The following is a 19,052-nucleotide window of genomic DNA, read 5'->3' as shown; positions in this document are numbered from 1 at the left end:
AAGCTTCCCAAGAGAAGTAACTTGCTAGAGAGGGAAGTAGGCAGTGTTGGGATTGGGGAGCGTGGGTGTGCACACACCTTGAATTTAAGTAACCCTTTACTGGATGTAGGATTGTTATTTATATTACTGCCATGTTGAGAGGCTCCTGTGGGAATCAGGTTCACACCAGACTGGGCACTGTAAAAACTATGTAAAGAGGTTACAGTGCTGCTTAAAGAGCAAGTTGACAGGACTTAAGTAGTGACACAAAAACAATAGGGAAGGAAGGATGAGGAACAATGAAGCATCATGCAGTTATTCAGGATTTCTCATGGGACTCAACAAGATAAAGAGAAGTGGTTAAATCTCTGTATAATATACAAATACCCTTTTCACCTCTTCCTTTCTCCTGTAACAACTCATAATAGTGAAATTCCTGCCCTAATCCTTTACAATCTTCAAATCCTTTGCAACCTATGATCCACTGAGTAGTTTTGGTTCCATCTTGTTTTATTTTTTTCTTTCAATTAATCCCTCCTCCCTATTTACTTTAACTGCAGAACGGTGGCATAAATGACTTCACACCTAAAATTCCCTTCCCCTGAAATCGGTCCATCATTCAATCCCTTGCCTTCTCTCCCGACAGCAACTCCACCGTACTACGTTATTCCTGTTACTTGTTCTGAGGGATTTGGGGGGGGGGCTGGGCTCAGCCCAACCTGTTCGCCTTCTCTCTTCACTGCATCTCTAAAAGCAACCAAAGTCCTTTTTCCCCCTCAGGCCTTGCCTCCAGGAAGAAGAGGGAGAGTCCTGCCCATGTATGGATGCACCTGATTAAAGTAAAGAAGTTTAAGGAGACTCCATTCCGGCAAATGTGTGTTCATGGGTCACAGCTACAAATGCCTTCCTACGTATGCTTCATATATACGCTCCACCAACACACTGCCACATTCACCTAGCTCCTGCAATCAGAAATTCCGTACAAAAGGAGTAAATCTTCATTTCCTCTCATATGAATCTACAGATACCAGTTCGCTAAAGCTGAAATCTCTGGAAACTAACTCATCACAGCTGTAAAATATCAGCAATCGCGTGTAATTTCTCTGCCATTTCAGGCGCCTTAGACATTGGTGGCACCTTAGTCCGTCCAGTTCTCTGCCTGTGGCACATAGCCTAGTTTCCTGAGAGTCTCCTTTCAGTTGTTGGATTGAGTGTGGTGGCCTGTTATATACAGGAGATTAGACTTAGATGATCTAGTGTTCCAAAGTTTTGCAATTTGAAGACAAAAAAAAAAAAGTTACGGTAGGTGTTCTTTTGCTTAACAGGATTTTCATGCAAGTGGACCATTCTTTAAATATCAAGGTGAAATGTCAAGATTTTGAGTTTGTTGTGAATATATACATTTAAACGCACAACTCTAACGCTAATAGAATATCTGCTTCAAGATGAACATGCAAAAAAAAAAATCTACCTACTTTTCAGACATGCCACCCCCTTAAAAAAAAAAATCGCTTTCAGGTTTATTATGGCACAAAGGAACTATATTTTAATGTTGGATAGATTCATCTTCACTGATGAGTCACACAATTAAAATGACATCATAAAATTAGGGACATTAAAAGGATATGAACTCTGTGTATTAGAAAAACAGTTGGTTACACTACAGAGAATAATATACACCAAGAATGGAACTGAGGAATGCAAGATTAACTCACAGCAAAGGAAAAAAAGAGCAGAGAAATATATTAACAAAAAGCAGTGTACTGAATGTCTCTCTAATGAAGTGTACCGAGACACATCATTAGTCAGCACATTTAAAAAGTCATGGGAACTAGATCTTGTCTCTTTTATACACTGTATCTAAACACAGAAAACTAGTGACAGACCTGGGAGCCCAAGTTCTTTATGCTACAGAAAGAAAGTTCCTTTTGAACTCAAAAGAATGTCTTCTGGATTAGAACATCAGCCACTCAGACTTGTAGCTAACCTATGCTGCAAAAATTGTATTAAGTTGATTACAATAGAATTTTTCAAAGGAAAACAAATTCAAAGAAAGCTACTATTATGAAGTATAATTGCTACTAAAAACCTCTGGTACATCCTGTTCCCTTTGCACTCACCAAAGGCCACTTTCTGTTTTTTTTTTGGCAGATGTTGAATGAAAGTTGCTTACAAATATTCAGTGTTATTTGACCAACAGGTACGTTAAAAGTTTAATAATAAGCGGCGTTAATGCATTAATTAAGTGTTCTGAGAAAGGTCCAATAAATTTGTTTTTTAGTTCTCAACACATAATTCAGCAAAAATGAAATAATCCCTAAAACACACAAAAGCGTATTATGTAGATTCTTAATATTCTGTAGGTTTGCTCATATTTCCTAGAGTGGCTATTCTCGCCTTCCAAGTGCACCCTCTCTTGGAGATCAAAAGCTATCTTAAGTACTGTCCCACTAACTGCTTGTTTAGTAAGCTGTCTCATCCATTTAGAGCAGAAACATGCTGCTTGGATGACCAGTTCTGAAACTCCACCATCACAAAGGCTGCCATTTGTTCACGTGCAGTGTTTGTTCAGAATTAGAAAATATTCAACAGATTAGAAAGCAACTTCTCCGGTTTGCAATGCCATAACCTCCTGTCTGTATACTGTGCTACAAAATCCCTCCTGGCCAGAGGCAAAGTCCTTTTACCTGTAAAGGGTTAAGCAGCTCAGGTAACCTGGCTGGCACCTGACCCAAAATGACCAACGAGGGGACAAGATAATTTCAAATCTGGAGGGGTGGGTGGGGAAAAAGGCTTTTGTCTGTCTGTATGATATCTTTGCCGGGAACAGATCAAGGATGCAAGCCCTCCAACTCCTGTAAAGTCAGTAAGTAATCTAGCTAGAAAATGTGTTAGGTTCTCTTTGTTTTGTCTTGTGAAATTCGCTGTGCTGGAGGAAATGTGTATTCCTGTTTCTGTGTCTTTGTAACTCAAGGTTTTGCCTAGAGGGATTCTCTATGTTTTGAATCTGACTGCCTGTAAGATTACCTTCCATTCTGATCTTACAGAGTTGTTCTCTTATCTTTTTTTTGTTCTTCTAATAAAGTTCTGTTTAAGAATCTGTCTGGGTTTTTTGGGTCTTAAAAATCCAAGGCTGTCTGTGCTCATCTTGTTTATTCTCAAGCCTCCCTAGGAAAGGGGGTGCAAGGGCTTGGGGGATATTTTGGGGGAATAGAAACTCCATGTGGCCCTTTCCCTGATTCTTTGTTAAATCACTTAGTGGCGGCAGCATTTTACCTAATCCAAGGGCAAAGACTTTGTGCCTTGGGGAAGGTTTAATTTAAGCTGGTAGAAATAAGCTTAGGGGGTCTTTCATGTGGGTCCCCACATCTGTACCCTAGAGTTCAGAGTGGGGAAGGAACCCTGACAAACCCCAATATTTTGACTAGTTTTGAATCCAATCAGTTCTGTCTTGAATGCTGAAAACATTGCCTCTAAAGATAGACTGTCAGGGACTGTCTGTCACTGTCTACCTGTTACCCAGATTACTCTTACTGTCCTGGATATTTAAGGACTTCCTTTGCAACAGCCTAAAGAGATGCTGTTAAATTTAATCTGCCAAGTGAGTAACGTGTGGTACATCGTCCCTGGCCCATGTCTTTATTGGTTGGTGTATGATGAACTGGGAAATATCTGTATTATTTTTATGAATATGGTGCATGCAACTGTGGGTATGTCTGCACTGCAATTAAACACATGTGAGTGGCTGGTGTCCGCTGACTTGGGCTTATGAGGCTCGGGCAGTAAAACTTTGGTGTAGACTTTTGGGCTCAGGCTGGAGCCCAAGCTCTGGGACCCTTCCCCCTCACAGGGTCACAGAGCTGGCCCAACAGTCTACACTGCAATTTTACAGCCCCACAGCTCAAGCCCAAGTCATCTGACATGGGCCAGCTGCAGGTGTTTAATTACAGTACAGATGTACCCTGTGTGTTTAGTTATGAGGGGTTACTTGATGTGGTGTTGTTAAAGAGACCAAGCAGGGAAAGCAAAACGACGACACAGGTAAGAGCCCTTGAGGAAACCATGGGAAGCTGTTTATTGGGGAATACCTCCTTCTGAGCTCCAGCCAAACTAAGAATGATTTACTCTTCCCAAGCCTAGGCCTAGGATCAAACAAAGTTACTAAATCATTACAACACACAGGGCCTAGAAAAGAGGGGGTTTGGGTGAGCCAAGGGGGGCTGCCCAGCAAGAGCTACTGGCATACAAGGAGAGACAGAGAGCATGCTGCAAGCAGGAGAGTGTGCTATTCCCAGCCAGAAATGGAGGTAAGTAGGCTAGATGAAATGTAGCAAAGCTTTCAAGGAAAGGTAAATATAGGGAAAATATATGCATACAGCTTTACTGTTTTTATCCTTCACTTTGTATGCTGTGTACTTGGATAAGAGAATAAATAAATACTTTCTTTTGAAGATGCTGGCTCTATGTCCCTGTGAACTTGTATCGTCACAGGCTGATAGAGAAAGAAGGTTTACAGGTGCCAGCCCCGGTTGGACTTGTTGTGTTACCATGTTTGGTACTGCTGTTTAGAGATCCGGACTAGAGCAATTGAACAATATAGTTCTGGCCAGATACGGGTGAAAAGAGCAAGCCAAAGGGGTATATGTCAGAAGGACTAAAAGAGAAACTGCATTTTGACCTGTAACCATGACAGCTGGCATCCTATCTTTACTAGATAAGGATGTGGTGAGTCACAATGAAGCAGACATGCCACTAACACCATATAAAATCCATAACCATGCTCAGCATTTAAAAGGAATAGAATCTGTTTATTCTGAACTGTCCTGTTGTCTGGAGTTAAACATCTAAGCTCTGTAGCATACACCTATCCTGCTTCTGGGGTATAATATACACACAGGTATTGTGATTTTGACAGTGATTCAGAGAGTAAATACTATTGAAACATGTTCACAACTCCAAGCAGAATACATCTAGACTAAGAGTGAAGAAATGAAGAGCTGCTTAATGGGCCAAACAAGAAACTAAGTAGACCAACGGTGTACTCAAGTGGATGGAGTAAATTTATCTCTGTCAAATTTAGAACACAGTACTCTGGCCAGTACATACAAAAGCCCAAAACTGAGCATCTGATTTTGGAAGGATACCATTTCAGTTGTATGTTGGAGGGGTAAAGTTGTCAGACATATCTTTATACATGTGAGGAGAGAGTGTGTTCAAAGCTTAAGGAATTCAAGAACACTACAACCGGGGGTCAGCTTGTTATTACAAGTGGATACAAAGCTAAAGATAGTGGATGCTCTATTCCAGGGGTTGGCAACCTGCGGCACACGTGCCAAAGGTGGCACGTGAGCTGATTTTTAGTGGCACTCTGCTGCCAGCCAGGGTCCCGGCCGCCGGCCCTGCTCAGCCCTGTGCTGGCTTGGATGGACGGAATCCTGGGCTAGCAGCATGCTGAGCCAGGCTGGCGGCCGGGACCCCAGATCTGGGGTTCTGGCCGCCGGCCCCTGCCAGCCGGTATCGCGGCCACTGGCCTCGTTCAGCCTGCTGCTGGCCTGGGATTCTGTCCATCCAGGCTGGCAGCCAGATGAGTGGGGCCGGCAGCCGTCTGAGGTTCCATCTGCCGCCTGCGCTGCCATTCTGGGATTTCGGCTGCTGGCACCGCTCAGCCCGCTGCCAATCTCGGGTTCTGTTGGGGGGCCCTGTAAAATTTATTACTGGCATGCAAAACCTTAAATTAATGAAGACTTGGCACGCCACTTCTGAAAGGTTGCCGACCCCTGCTCTATTCTTTTCTAGCAGACATTAATGGTCTGCATATCTTCAGTCCTTTTGAGAGCAATGCTAGGAGGCTAATTCTCTCATTATACAAAAAACTCACTGAGCCAAATATAAACACAACAGAGTGAACCTGCTATAGTTGATGTGACTATATTTGAGTTATACCCTCTGCCCTCCCTCCAGCCATCCCTCTCTCTTTTACCAGATCTTCTGAACACCATTGTTTTGCTCAGTGTCAGCCCTTCTCAGCAGTCTGAGAATGCACTGGGCCTATGATTGACTGCATTTCCATGTGTGCCGTAGGTATATTTTGCCTATGAAATGGCTCTTAGGATAACACAGAAAGGATTTGGGGACATTAGCACTGCAGAGTTTGCTTTTGCTCACTGCTGGTGGTTATTTTTTGCTACAGGTTATATTTGTGAGGGTGAGGAAGTAGAGTTATTTGAATATTTATTGATGTATTCTCACTTTGCAGCAGTACCTTTAAACATAGCAATATACAAATTTGGTTTGAAATTTTGGTATCCTTATATAGTATTAGAAAATTTGAATACATTTTAATTTTAAACAAGTAATGAATTTTGTCTAATAAAACAATAAAATTCTCTAGTCATTAAGCATGGACTTATACCTTTTAAAACAGCAAAATAAAACAAAAAGGAAAGGTATCTTATTTTATTGAACTTTTTTAGCCCAGTGGATAAACACTTCACATAATAACCAGATCAAGTCTCACACCATAGTACCTCAGCAGACAGCAGTAAGGTCATTGTGACATTGTGGACATCATTAGCATGTAAATTCTCAGTTCTTAAATACCATCCATTATTAACAGGCAGTATTCCCTGTCTAATCAAAGACAGACTGCTATCAAGTTCTATAGAAAAATAGAAACAAATTCCTTGTGCCATTAAGTGAGAGGCTAATATTTTATAAAAATAAAGAACAGAACAAACCAGGAATGTAAGCCATTCTGGTTGTTCTATCTTTCTTCAGAATGTCCCCAGTCCATCTGTCCACTTCAAAAGTAAATAAATAAATAAACAAACAAATAAATAATAAAATCACTCCAAAACCTCACCACTGCAACTAGCCTCAGCAGAAAGTCCAAGGACAGAGCACTATTCCCGAAATCAAAGCAAGGCCAGATCCTGTGGGGCAGCCAGGCTCCTGGTGGAGCTGAGAGCCTGCACTCTCAGCTCCCCACACTGCCCCCTAAGGTCAGTGGAAATGCTCCTGGTGAGGATAAGTGCCACCAACTGAAGGCGGGTAGTGTGGACATGAACCACCGCCGTAATTACTGTGGTGGCTGTAAATTGACCTAATATAGGTCAACTTAAGGTTTTAGTGTAGACATGCCCTAAGTTTTATTCAAGATCAAGAAAGGGAGAGATGAGGCACCTGGAGGTCTGCGATTCCAATTCTCTTCTGCCAAATTAAATAAGGGAAAAATGCAGTTGCCTGCAGAACCTGCTAACAGTCATACTTACAATAGGGCCTGACAAATATTCATGGTTTATGAAAATCCATGGCTGCCACCTAACAGTGCAGTCATTTGTGGGCATCGTCACAGGAGCAAACAAGTGAGGAAACGAAAGCTTGACTTCATCACTGGAAAGTCTTCTTCACATGAGTGTGAGCCAAGTTTTCAGATTTAGCTGTGCTTATGCAAGAGATCTGTGGCACAAATATGGTAGGTTCTTCTGTATCCTTTTAGCAATGGTTAGTTGTACCAGGTGCTTTTAAAAATACAGATACAAGGAATTCTTTTTTTTTTTTAAACTTAACATATTCAAAGAATTTTAGTGAAAAAGTCCTACTGGCTCCCTTTTTAAAAATGGTATAGTTCAGCACTCACAGTGAGAGATTAGGCTGCTAGATGCAGTGTAATCAGGATCTCTTCTCTTTTACAGCACTTTTTAGAAGGATTCTGTTTTGATATCAGAAAAGGAGTACTTGTGGCACCTTAGAGACTAACCAATTTATTGGAGCATAAGCTTTCATGAGCTACAGCTCACTTCATCGGATGCATAAAGTGGAAAGTACAGTGAGGAGATTTATATACACACAAAAAGAAAAGGAGTACTTGTGGCACCTTAGAGACTAACCAATTTATTTGAGCATAAGCTTTTGTGAGCTACAGCTCATTTCATCGGATGCATACGGTGGAAAGTTTAGAAGATCTTATTATATACACACACAGCATGAAAAAATACCTCCTCCCACCCCACTCTCCTGCTGGTAATAGCTTATCTAAAGTGATCACTCTCCTTACAATGTGTATGATAATCAAGGTGGGCCATTTCCAGCACAAATCCAGGGTTTAACAAGAAGGTCTGGGGGGTAAGAAAAAACAAGGGGATATAGGCTACCTTGCATAATGACTAAGCCACTCCCAGTCTGTATTCAAGCCTAAGTTAATTGTATCCAATTTGCAAATGAATTCCAATTCAGAAGTTTCTCGCTGGAGTCTGGATTTGAAGTTTTTTTGTTGTAAAATAGCGACTCATGTCTGTAATTGCGTGACCAGAGAGATTGAAGTGTTCTCCGACTGGTTTATGAATGTTATAATTCTTGACATCTGATTTGTGTCCATTTACTCTTTTACGTAGAGACTGTCCAGTTTGACCAATGTACATGGCAGAGGGGCATTGCTGGCACATGATGGCATATATCACATTGGTGGATGTGCAGGTGAACGAGCCTCTGATAGCGTGGCTGATGTTATTAGGCTCTGTGATGGTGTCTCCTGAATAGATTATCATACACATTGTAAGGAGAGTGGTCACTTTAGATAAGCTATTACCAGCAGGAGAGTGAGTTTGTGTGGGGGGGGGGGGGGGGAAGGGAAGAAACCTGGATTTGTGCTGGAAATGGCCCAACTTGATTATCATACACATTGTAAGGAGAGTGATAACTTTAGATAAGCTATTACCAGCAGGAGAGTGGGGTGGGAGGAGGTATTTTTTCATGCTGTGTGTGTATTTAATAAGATCTTCTAAACTTTCCACAGTATGCATCTGATGAAGTGAGCTGTAGCTCACGAAAGCTTATGCTCAAATAAATTGGTTAGTCTCTAAGGTGCCACAAGTCCTCCTTTTCTTTTTTCAGAGTAGCAGCCGTGTTAGTCTGTATCCGCAAAAAGAACATGGCTGCTACTCTGAAACCTGTCATTATGTAAAGTTCTATAGGTTGGACTCGCTGGAAGTAAGCAATTGTCTACTAGGCAATTGTCACCTGTGTATCTTCTTCCCTCAGGTGAGAATCTCTTGCTGTTTTGTCAATGGAAAAAGGACAACGTGTCTGTAAAGGCCTCTGGCTTTTTACCTTGTTTGTGAGAAAGCATTGAGTATTTCTCTCCATTTGATTCAGCTATTGCTCCCTGAAGAGCTTTCTTTCTATGGAAAATACAGAGGCCGACAGAAGCTGCTGTACTTGGCTATCTGCCTTCTACGTCCTGAGCCAGAGCTTCTTGTGCAATATAGCATTTGAGGAAATAGCTCTGGCAGAGAACTTAATTGTATCTGGAAGTTGTCAAAGAATACTGGTTAAGACAGTTTTTTTCTTATTGATTTTATCTTTGAAGGTTGCTAGACCAAGCAACAGCTCTTCTAGCATAAGGGCTGGCAGTAACACATGCCTGCATGGTAAATTAAATTTACACTTTCTTCCTCAAGGGCCTGTCAACTCATCTCTCTGGTCATGGGTGTGCAGAGTGGGAAGAGTCAGCTGAGTGGCAGTATTAGATCCCACTGCAACATCTGCTTTGGGAAGCTGTACAGAGTTCATATAATTTATTCTTCAAAGAGATATAGAGCAGCTTCCAAATGAGAGCAGTTTTGTATAGCTTCTCTGATTAAGCACAGTAGGGTGGGTTTGGTTCTCTTGGTAACTGCCTGTTGACAATGAGGATCTGTTCTAGCTTCAGGAAGGAAATGTACCATTATTCCAACTACAGGATAGAAGCGTTTGTGTGGCTGGGGTGGGGAAGAGAAAAGATATTGGTATTATATTTGGACATCAACTGGCAGATATGACACTCAGAGGTCCTGTGGCCACTATTGAACATTAGAAGAGAGCCCCAATTATAAAGCTGCTGTCGGGGCTGTAGGCAGCTAAGTCTAGTGGTTGGAGCAGGAGTTGGAGTCAGGAAGTCGAGCCAAGGGTCAGAGGTGAATTCGGAGACTGGGGAAAGGATCAAGAACAAAAGCAGGAATCAGGAGCAAGGAAAGCAAGTAGGATTCAGGAGTCACACAAGAAGGCAGGGTCCAACGTAACAGCCAGGTAGAGCCCAGTTGTGGGGACAACTTCCTGTGGGTTTAAATAGGAAGCCCAGTCAAATCAGAATTCATGGTGTTTCTCCAATCAAGCCTGGGAAGTCCTCCCCGAGGTCACTTCAGGTTTCATTGTCTCTCCTGCTCAGTGGCAGCAGAGAGGCAAAAGTCAACTGGGGACCCTGTGGACACATCTTGAAGACCTGTAGGGTCATGACAGTTGCCAGAAAAAATTCTTCATAGACAATCTGTGTGTGTAAGAGTAACAGTGGTACAAAAAGGGTTGGAATCTTGTTATTTTAGGAGTTTAGTCAACGGGACTAGCTGGTGTAAAGCAAAAGCCTACATAAACTCATGCTCCTGTATGTGACATACACAGTAAGAGAGATAAGATGGATGATGTAATAACTTATTGGACCTGCTTCTGTTAGTGAAAGACAAGCTCCTGAGCTACACAGAGCTCTTTTTCAGGTATCACATAGTAAGACACAGACAGGCAGCTTTGTACTTTTGTGTGTTGACAGTATACATGACCTGCAGGGCAACCAGGGTAAATTTACATGGCCTAATTTTCAGGAGTACTCAAGAGCTACAACTGCAAATGAAGTCAGACAAGTGCAGGTGCTCAGCACTTCTGAAAATCAGGTCCAGAGCATGCATTATAGGCAAGGCTGGGAGCACTGCCTATTAGTAATATTGCCTAACACTTCCCATTGTAAAACCATGGTATCAGTCCCTTTTAGCTTTGGCAAACTGTTTCAGCTGAAATTTTCTATGCCAGGTATCTGCCTAAGGTGGATTCATTTCTGGGAAAATTTCAGACAAAAATAGTTCAGCCATTTCCAAGACTAAGGCTAGGAAAACACGCATTGTTTTCTCCCTATAAAAATAAATCAGACCAGCTTAATTCTAGTATTTCCTAAGTTGAGGGCTTGCAACCTTAAGTAATGTTCTTTTAAATGTAGTTTTTGCATGTAGTATAAGAGAGGATTATGAACATGGTACTATTGATCAGAGGACACTAAACCCTTCCATTGCAAAGTTCCAAGCATGTAAGTGTAGCATAGATGCACACTTAAAAAACAGAAAAGTGAAGAGCAGACATTTAACGGCTACCGAGCCTAGCTGAAGATTGACCAGGTTAACTCTTCATAACTAGAAACACTAAATTGCAGTCAGCTGCCAAAACCCTTCACAACAAAAGACACCACACACCAACAACCCCACGTATACAGAAAGAGATGGGAGGAGGGTCTTTACCACAGTTTCAAACTCTCTACCCCTTGCATGGCCCTATGTCACACAGCTCAAAGTACCGTGTACTGCCACATGAACGTCAGCAGACGAGGGCCCCCCAATTTTTTCCTTCTCCCAACCCGTGATTATTTATCAAACAGAAATTGAAGTGAGCTGTAGCTCACGCTCAAATAAATTTGTTCATCTCTAAGGTGCCACAAGTCCTCCTGTTCTTTTTTGCGAATACAGATTAACACGGCTGCTACTCTGAAACCTAGAAATATTTACGTTTCCAATTATTATCTACAGTATACATATAATTTTATCTGATATGCATTATGACACTCTCTCTCTACTCCTAGCAGCACACAGTTTTTATGTAATTATTTTCTACTGCTCTTGGAAGCACTTGTTTTTATATTTTCTCTCAGTATTAAGGAATATTTTTGCTTACCCTACCTGTAATGCCCTAACAAGACCTGCACTCATTTTTAAGTTAAAACCCTTCATTTCTTAAAAAGTCTGGCGCACCACGATTAGCAAGACAAAATTTGTCCCTGTGTTGTTGTCATTAGCGCACGGAAGGGACCATCTAATACTACTAGAACCTACTACTCCAGTGCGCTAGGTCACAAATACACACCACATACTGTGTTCAGCAGAAACCAATTATGTCCTGTTTTAACTGGCGTATTGTCTGGAGTTTTCTATCCCAGACAGATTTAGAGAGCATGGACCTGATTCTCTCTTCAGTATAAATCAGAGTGGCTCCATTGAAGTCAAAGGAATTAAGTGTATGTGACAGGAGAATAAGGCTCCATACATTACATACAACGTGAGATCCAGATACTTATGACCACAAGGAATTTGCATCATGACATCAGTGACAGGAATGCCAGTTTGGAAGCAATTTAAGGAATCTTGATGCGTTTAGGAAGAGCTTCAGAGAACAACTTGTCTGAGGACTATAGAGAAGAAAAAAGAGTTTAACGTATGAAATGATGGCACAAGATACTTTAGCTCAGCATTTCTGGGGAAAACCCCATCCCAGAACCATGGACTGTGAGCTTGGCACAGAGGCACAGTGAGAAGAGAGGGATGCTTTTCAAACACCAGAGGAGCGTACACATTGGTTATTTCAATGTGGACACATTTAATGACACTCGTTTAAGTACCGTAGGGTTCTAGACAGATAGTTACAATTACATTTCATAGAAACAGCAACAAGCCAATCCCCAAACAAAGCTTCCATATCTCAGATCCCACAAAACCCTCACACTCCTCAGCCATCCCCAAGTGCTGTTTTACAGACACTGGCTCTGACAAATGCCCCAAGATTAGCGAAGGTAGATTATTGTGGACCAACAGGCATGGGGTAGGACCAATTTCCTGTTCAAGGGGCCCCCAAGGAGTCCAACCAGCAGTCCTCTCTTACAAACCAAAGTACTTCCAGTTGGAGTGCCTCTGCTGATTGTCAACTGCACTGCTTGGGCACATGGAGTGTGGGGGTGGTCTCTCTTACAGACAGCTCCCAAGCCACTGGGGACACAGGCCATGGTGAGCACACTGCCTCAGAGAGATAGGAGCAGCCTGATGGAGGGTTTTGAATATCAGTTGGATTGCATATTCAGTGGGAAGCCAGCACAGATATTTGAGCACGGAGACAGTATTACATAATTACTCCTTTTTTAATAATTGAGCTCTTCTTTCACCATATGGAAATTTGTAAGATTAATTATTATTTAGCAAAGCATCAGAATGGTCCAGTGATTTGGGCACTACCCTGGGACTTGAGAGACATGGGTTCAGATTTATGTCCTGCCACAGACTTCCTGTGTGATCACTTAGCGTTTCTGTGCTTTGGTTTGTTCTCTGTAAAATGGGGATAAATAGCACTTCCCTACCTCATAGGTTTGTTGTGAGGAAAAATACATTAAAGATTGTGAGGTACTCAGATACTATGGTAATGAGGACTATATAGAGTCAGAGTGTTATCCCACCTGTGTATCAGGAAACCCAGGTTCTCTTAAAATTGAAGCTTTGCCAGAAAAGCTTATGGGAAGGGGAGAGAGAGAGAAAAAACAGGTCTGATAGCGTTTTAAAAACATGATCTAATGTCATAAGGATTGTATTACTTGCTTCTGCAAAAACACAACATTACAGAGTTTCAAGTGACATGAAACCCTTTGATGGCAGGGTTTGTTTACATCCTTTGCACTCACAAAGTCACACACTTCCACAATTAATGTGACACTGATCTTTTTTTTTTTTTTAAATATGTTGTCTAGTGCTCTGAGAGTTTTCAGAAATCAGATAAACAAGGCTCCCAACTCCTGCTTTACAAAAATAAAAAGATTGCTGTAGTAAAAATCAAACAAAACACCCTTAAAAGGAGTGTCATTTAAACTACAAATGTGCACTTGATTTTATGTGCTACTGTAACTAGAAGAGGATCTCATAGGTATCTTCTATTTAGACTCACACAGCCTGGGGCAGTCCAAGTGTATGTATTTAGTCTAAAATTCATGTATTATTCTATGCAAAAAATTACTATATGATTAACAAACATAGGTCCCGATTCCACAAGTAGATCCACGTGACCAGACCTTTGCACCATAAAAGCACCATTGAAATTAATAGGGATCCACCAAAATGGATCTGCATGCACAGTCAGGGCCATCAATTGTAAGAAGTCAGTAAGCTCAAGAGTGATTCAGGGAACTTCCCCTCATTTGTATGGGATATAGTTGCTCCCTGCCTCACATGGGAACAGTATTGGGTTTACAATGGCTCCATGGAGCCAGGCCCATGCTCAGAAAAGCCTGGCCTGCTCTGCTTGCACTGCGCCCCGAGACCCCACTGGCTCCCCCTGCTCCTCTCTGCCCCCTGGCTGGACCCCAAGCATCTCTGACTCTGGGCAGTCTCTGCTTCCCACCACCTGTGGGGCCCTACCTGTCTCCTCAGAGCTGAGCCACCTGGGACTGGTGCAGAAGCCTGGCCAGTCTCAGCCAGGTGTGTGTGTGGGGGACTTGACTGGGCCCCTCTAGGAAAGTGTGTCTTGAGGGACCCTGGCTGATCGTGCCACACCAGAGGGGACGGACCGATTCCTGGTCCTGGGACCAGCCCTGGTGGCTCAGCCTGGCAGACACAGTCACCTCCCAGCAGGGCCAGTGAGTGCAGCCAGGAGGCAGAGCATGGGGGAGTGGGGAGTCTGGGGGCGGGGGGGGGGGTGCTGGGCTGTGACAGGACAGGGCAGATGTGTGTGTTGGGGCACTAGAGGTTCTGTGGGGGGGTGCTCGGCAGTTGTGGTGGGGCTGTGGGCTGGGGTGGTGTTGTGCAGGGCGCTGTGCATTTGTGGGGGGGTCTGGGGGGATGCTGGGCATAGTGGGTCCAGGGTGCCTCTGGCCATAGGGAGTTGGCGAGTGTTGGGCGTGGGGTGCTGTGTGGTGTGACATAGGCCCACCTCTGAGAGGAAGAGGCACGCTGGCAGCACAGGGCCAGGTGGGCCACTGTGCATCTGGCAACTGCCAGTTTGTAAATAGTGCCCCTCCATTGGGCGAAGCAGGGCCGCCCCTCCATGTCCCTTTGCCCCTGGCTGGCCCCTCGCTCCGGGGACTAACCTCCCCCTGCCATGCTCCATTGCCTCCATGGGGAGCCCACAAACATGTTTGGCCCTGGGCCCACAAAAGATTAATCCAGCCCTGCATGGAAAGGGGGAAAATGTTGAACATGCCTCTTTCATTTCTGAAGCATTGCCTAAGGAACAAGTTATTTCTACCAATGCATTTCACTGTGGGGGGTATTTTGGCAGTGCACCTGTTTGGATCAGAGATACAAATGTTGGAAGCGTATACACCTTTCCAAAAAATGAGATTGCTGCCTTTCGTGTTCTCCATCCTCCTCAAAGTGTTTACAGGACTGAGACTAGAGTTGGCTGGAAAAAGGAATGATCCTCTTGTGAGAGATTTCAGTGGGTTAGACAAATAATTTAGTTCCAACTCCAGATGAAAAGTCAAAGAGTTAAAATTTTTCACAGGTGGGAACATTCTGAAAAATTCCATTTTAAAGAGAACTGAAACTGAATTTTTCAACTTTCTCCCAGCTCCATAGACAGCTGCTTTTCCACGGTGCCCAACTCCCCAGGAAGTTGGAGTCATGCCCAGGCAGGATGACCCGCTTTCTTGCCTATGTGGTTTCCATCAAAAGTGTCAGCACACTGTTTAGATTCCATCAAAACAGCATTTTCTGACAGGTAAGTGTTGTGTTGGAAAATTTTTAGACCAGCTCTAATCATGATCTGTGATGGGTAACTGGGAACTGTAATTTCCAACAAGGATGAGGCCATAAGGTGCAAAATTCAAACTCTTCCAAATTCATGTTTCTTTGTATCTGGCTATTTGGTTTGAGTAGATCTCTAATCTCTGGGTGGCATGTGAGTAACACTGTTCATAACTTTCTTCAATATTTTAGTGCAAAATAGGGCATCACGTATTTTCAACTTCTCAAGAATATTTTATGTTTGAAGGATCTCAGACTGCTTCACAAGCTACATACATACAGCACACACAGGAAATGCAGCCACCTGTCAGGCAGTAAGCAGAAGCTAAACAGTATACAGCACACTGTACAACTTTTTGGTAGGGAAGGACAACAATGGAAATTTTGACCAAGAAAACCAGAGCAAACCACTCCCTCTATAAGTACCACCATGAGGTCTAGCATATTCAGGCAAAACAGACAGGAGTTCATTTTTAACTGATAGTGCTCCATGTGGTTTGCATCATCAGTTATACATGGAATTATGTATATGTCACAAATTACTTATCTATAAAAAGCCATACAAGGATCTTATCTTGAACTAAACAGAGTGAGGGTAAGACTAAATAGGGAGGGGATAAAGAGCATATTTTGAAATAGTGAAAGATCAGTGTGTTGTGTATGTATTATTAGTTCTTTGGATTCAAAAACATGTAATTACATAAATATATTGAGGAGGTAGAGGGGATGTTCAAACAGCACCCAAAATGATGGTTGAGGTGGGTTGTTCTTCTTTATGAAGGAATGCTGTCGTAAGTGTTAAGAAATTTTAAGGAGGAACTCCCTAATGCAAAGTTAATAAAAACACTGAACTTTTATATGAACTCAAGTTCTAGTCCTTCTGGCCGTCACTGCGTATACACACGCACACACACAGTCTTCCTTTGCTTTTTTTTTATATTATTATTATTATTATTATTAAAATTATTAAAGGTTTCAGATAACATTTTCAAAAGCGCTCAAGGAACTTAGAAAACTAAGTCCCAAGTGACTTTGGATTCTAGTGCCATTGACTTTCACTGATGCGTAAGAAAGGCTTTTGAAAATGGGACTTAGCTTCCTATGTTACTTAAGCACTTTTGAAAATTTTACCAACATCTTTCTCCACCTTCTGCTCCTACCTGTATCACAGACATTTTAACACAGCATTTTTTCCATAGTGAAGAAATAATGATGTGAAAAAACATCATGAAGACATGATTTAAAACAAACACCAACCCTTTCAGGAGGAACACATTTCTAGCCAATCTCACTTATTAATGTTGTATTTGTAATGGCCTTTTTATCTTTAAAGCTTTCCCCCCTTTCTAAAGTAAGCTCAATATGAAAAGGTCACACACTATACAGAGTGCAAGAGCCTTCAAAGATTAAAAAGAACAAGAAATTTAAGTTTGAATGAGTTCCTGGGTATCACTGCCACTAAAGGATATAGTTAACACAGATTACAGAGCTGGAGATACTTATCTTTAGAGCCCTGCGCGGTTTCTATCCGCATCCGATCTGCAAACATGGTCCGCGGACATGCACATCCGCAGATATATGCAGATTTGCAAGGCTCTCCTATACGATTTTTCTGTCCATTTTCCATTAGTCAATTGTTATTACACCTCCCCCACCCCAACTTTGGGATAAAAAGCAACATTTAACCCTTCCCTCTCCTTAAATACTGAGTACCACTAAATTAGGGGAACCGGGGAAAAGGAAAGCAGCATTTTGGTTACCCCAAATGAAACTCTGACCTTTCACTTCAGCTCCACTTACTGATAAGGAGCCTCATTCTAGTATGATTTACACCTGTGTAACTGTACCAAAAAATCAATGGAATTATACCAGTACAAAACTGTTCTCAGGGGAATCAGAATCAGGACTATGATATGCTGCCTGCAAACCAGCATTAGACCCCATAAAGTGACCTGTGCTTTCAAGGAAACTCACAACAAGATGATTAGAGGTTTTTCAGTCTGGATCTAATCATCGTTCCATTACTCTGAATGAAGGTGAACTTAACCTTCCCCAATTTCCTGTTCTGAAGCTGGGGGAGGGGAGGGATTCAAATCACTTTTAGAAAACAAAAGTGAAATAATCTAAGATAGTACATCATTATTACTTTAATGACTAGACTTTGTACAATACAAGCTTTGTTGAAGGCTCCCACTGGATACAAACTTGAAGATAAATTCTGGCAGGCAGAACTCGGCTGACAACATATACATATATTTACAATGTTCCTCAGATAGCATTCTAGTCTCCTAGCTTTAAAGAAAGCCAGACTCAAGTTCTGTTTAGCTCTAGTCGTGGTCTTTGAGTTCCAAAACTGGTCACGTGTAGTTGTACTATAAACAGTTCGCAATTGGCGTTCAAATACTTTCTTAATTTCACATGATCAGACCGAGCCTGCATTCCTGAAACTTTGTAGTCTCTCTACTACGTTCCAGCGCTAACAGCTGTAAAAGGAAACAGCAGAATCATGAGCCAGCCAGTATCAAAAGTTAAGAAACAATGTAAAATTTGTACAGGAATTTTTCCTTTTGATACTGTATAGATAGTTCAGCTCAGCCCACAGCACAGCCAACAGGCGCAGAGACTTTTCACGCAATACATCGGATACTTACAGGAGTAGGACACCTTTGTTTTCCCTTTTATTGACAGCCCTTACAGGTTTTAGTTCTTCCCCATCAGACTGTTGTTCAGTCATTAGCACCGTCTGCAGAAAGCTCTCTGTGACTTTCCGCGGGTCTCCTCCTCTACCCCTTACTACCAACAATTGAAATCGACTCACTCCAGCTTTTACCTCTCTCCCTATCATACAACTCTCTTTTGAAACTCCAGAGAGCAAATTAAGCCCAGCTCTTTGTCTTTGGCTAACCTGAGCAAGCTGAAACTGGTCCTATCAGCGGGACCCAATGGTAAAGGGAAGGCAGAAGAGGGAAAGGGAGGAGGAGGAAAAAAGAAAGAAAGAGCAGAGACCTCCTTTTCTCCACCCCACCACTAGTTGGGGGCGGGCAGAAGGGAAGGCGGGGAGAAAGCCTGTTCAACAAGTCTTTCTGGGAGAGGAAACTAATGAGCCAAGCAGCTGAAAACACGGTGATAACAATTCACAGCTGCTTTACTTTTTAAACCAGATATTTATTGGAATGAAGCTATAAAATACGATTTAATGATGTTAAACATAATTACAAGCACTGACTTTATATAACTCAAGATGTGAGTTACATAAATTGACACAGCACTGAGGCAACACACGCGTCTTTCTAGATTACACCAGGCAGCTAGTCTTTTACACAACTTAAATTATTCAAACAGGATGTTGCCTCATCGGGTACTGCCTCCTGATTACGTTAAACAAAAGGTCCCTTTAATGTTTTATATGGGAATGACAACGACGACAAGAGACGCAAGTGGCCCTGCCATTAGCCCTTTGCTGCCCCAAAGAGCCAATTTTTGTTTATTTTCAGAGCAGACAAT

The 19,052-nt window shown here is 42.3% G+C and overlaps 1 protein-coding gene across 2 annotated transcripts in view; it reads right to left on the bottom strand.

Moving 5' to 3' along the window:
• The window catches only part of GRAMD2B (GRAM domain containing 2B), a 52,443-nt gene extending 33,934 nt beyond the window's left edge, over window positions 1–18,509 (bottom strand). For both annotated transcript variants that reach the window (XM_084628629.1, XM_084628628.1), the window contains exon 1: window positions 18,200–18,509. In XM_084628629.1, the coding sequence (XP_084484755.1) occupies window positions 18,200–18,393 (194 nt within the window). In that variant the 5' untranslated portion in view covers window positions 18,394–18,509. The remainder of the gene's footprint in view (window positions 1–18,199) is intronic.
• Window positions 18,510–19,052: the final 543 nt, after the last annotated feature.

This window comes from Lepidochelys olivacea (genome assembly GCF_965140295.1).
Source record: "Lepidochelys olivacea isolate rLepOli2 genome assembly, chromosome: 5".
Taxonomy (NCBI): Eukaryota; Metazoa; Chordata; order Testudines; family Cheloniidae; genus Lepidochelys; species Lepidochelys olivacea.
The sequence above is the reverse complement of the archived record's forward strand: the minus strand, read 5'-3'. Positions and strand labels throughout refer to the sequence as shown.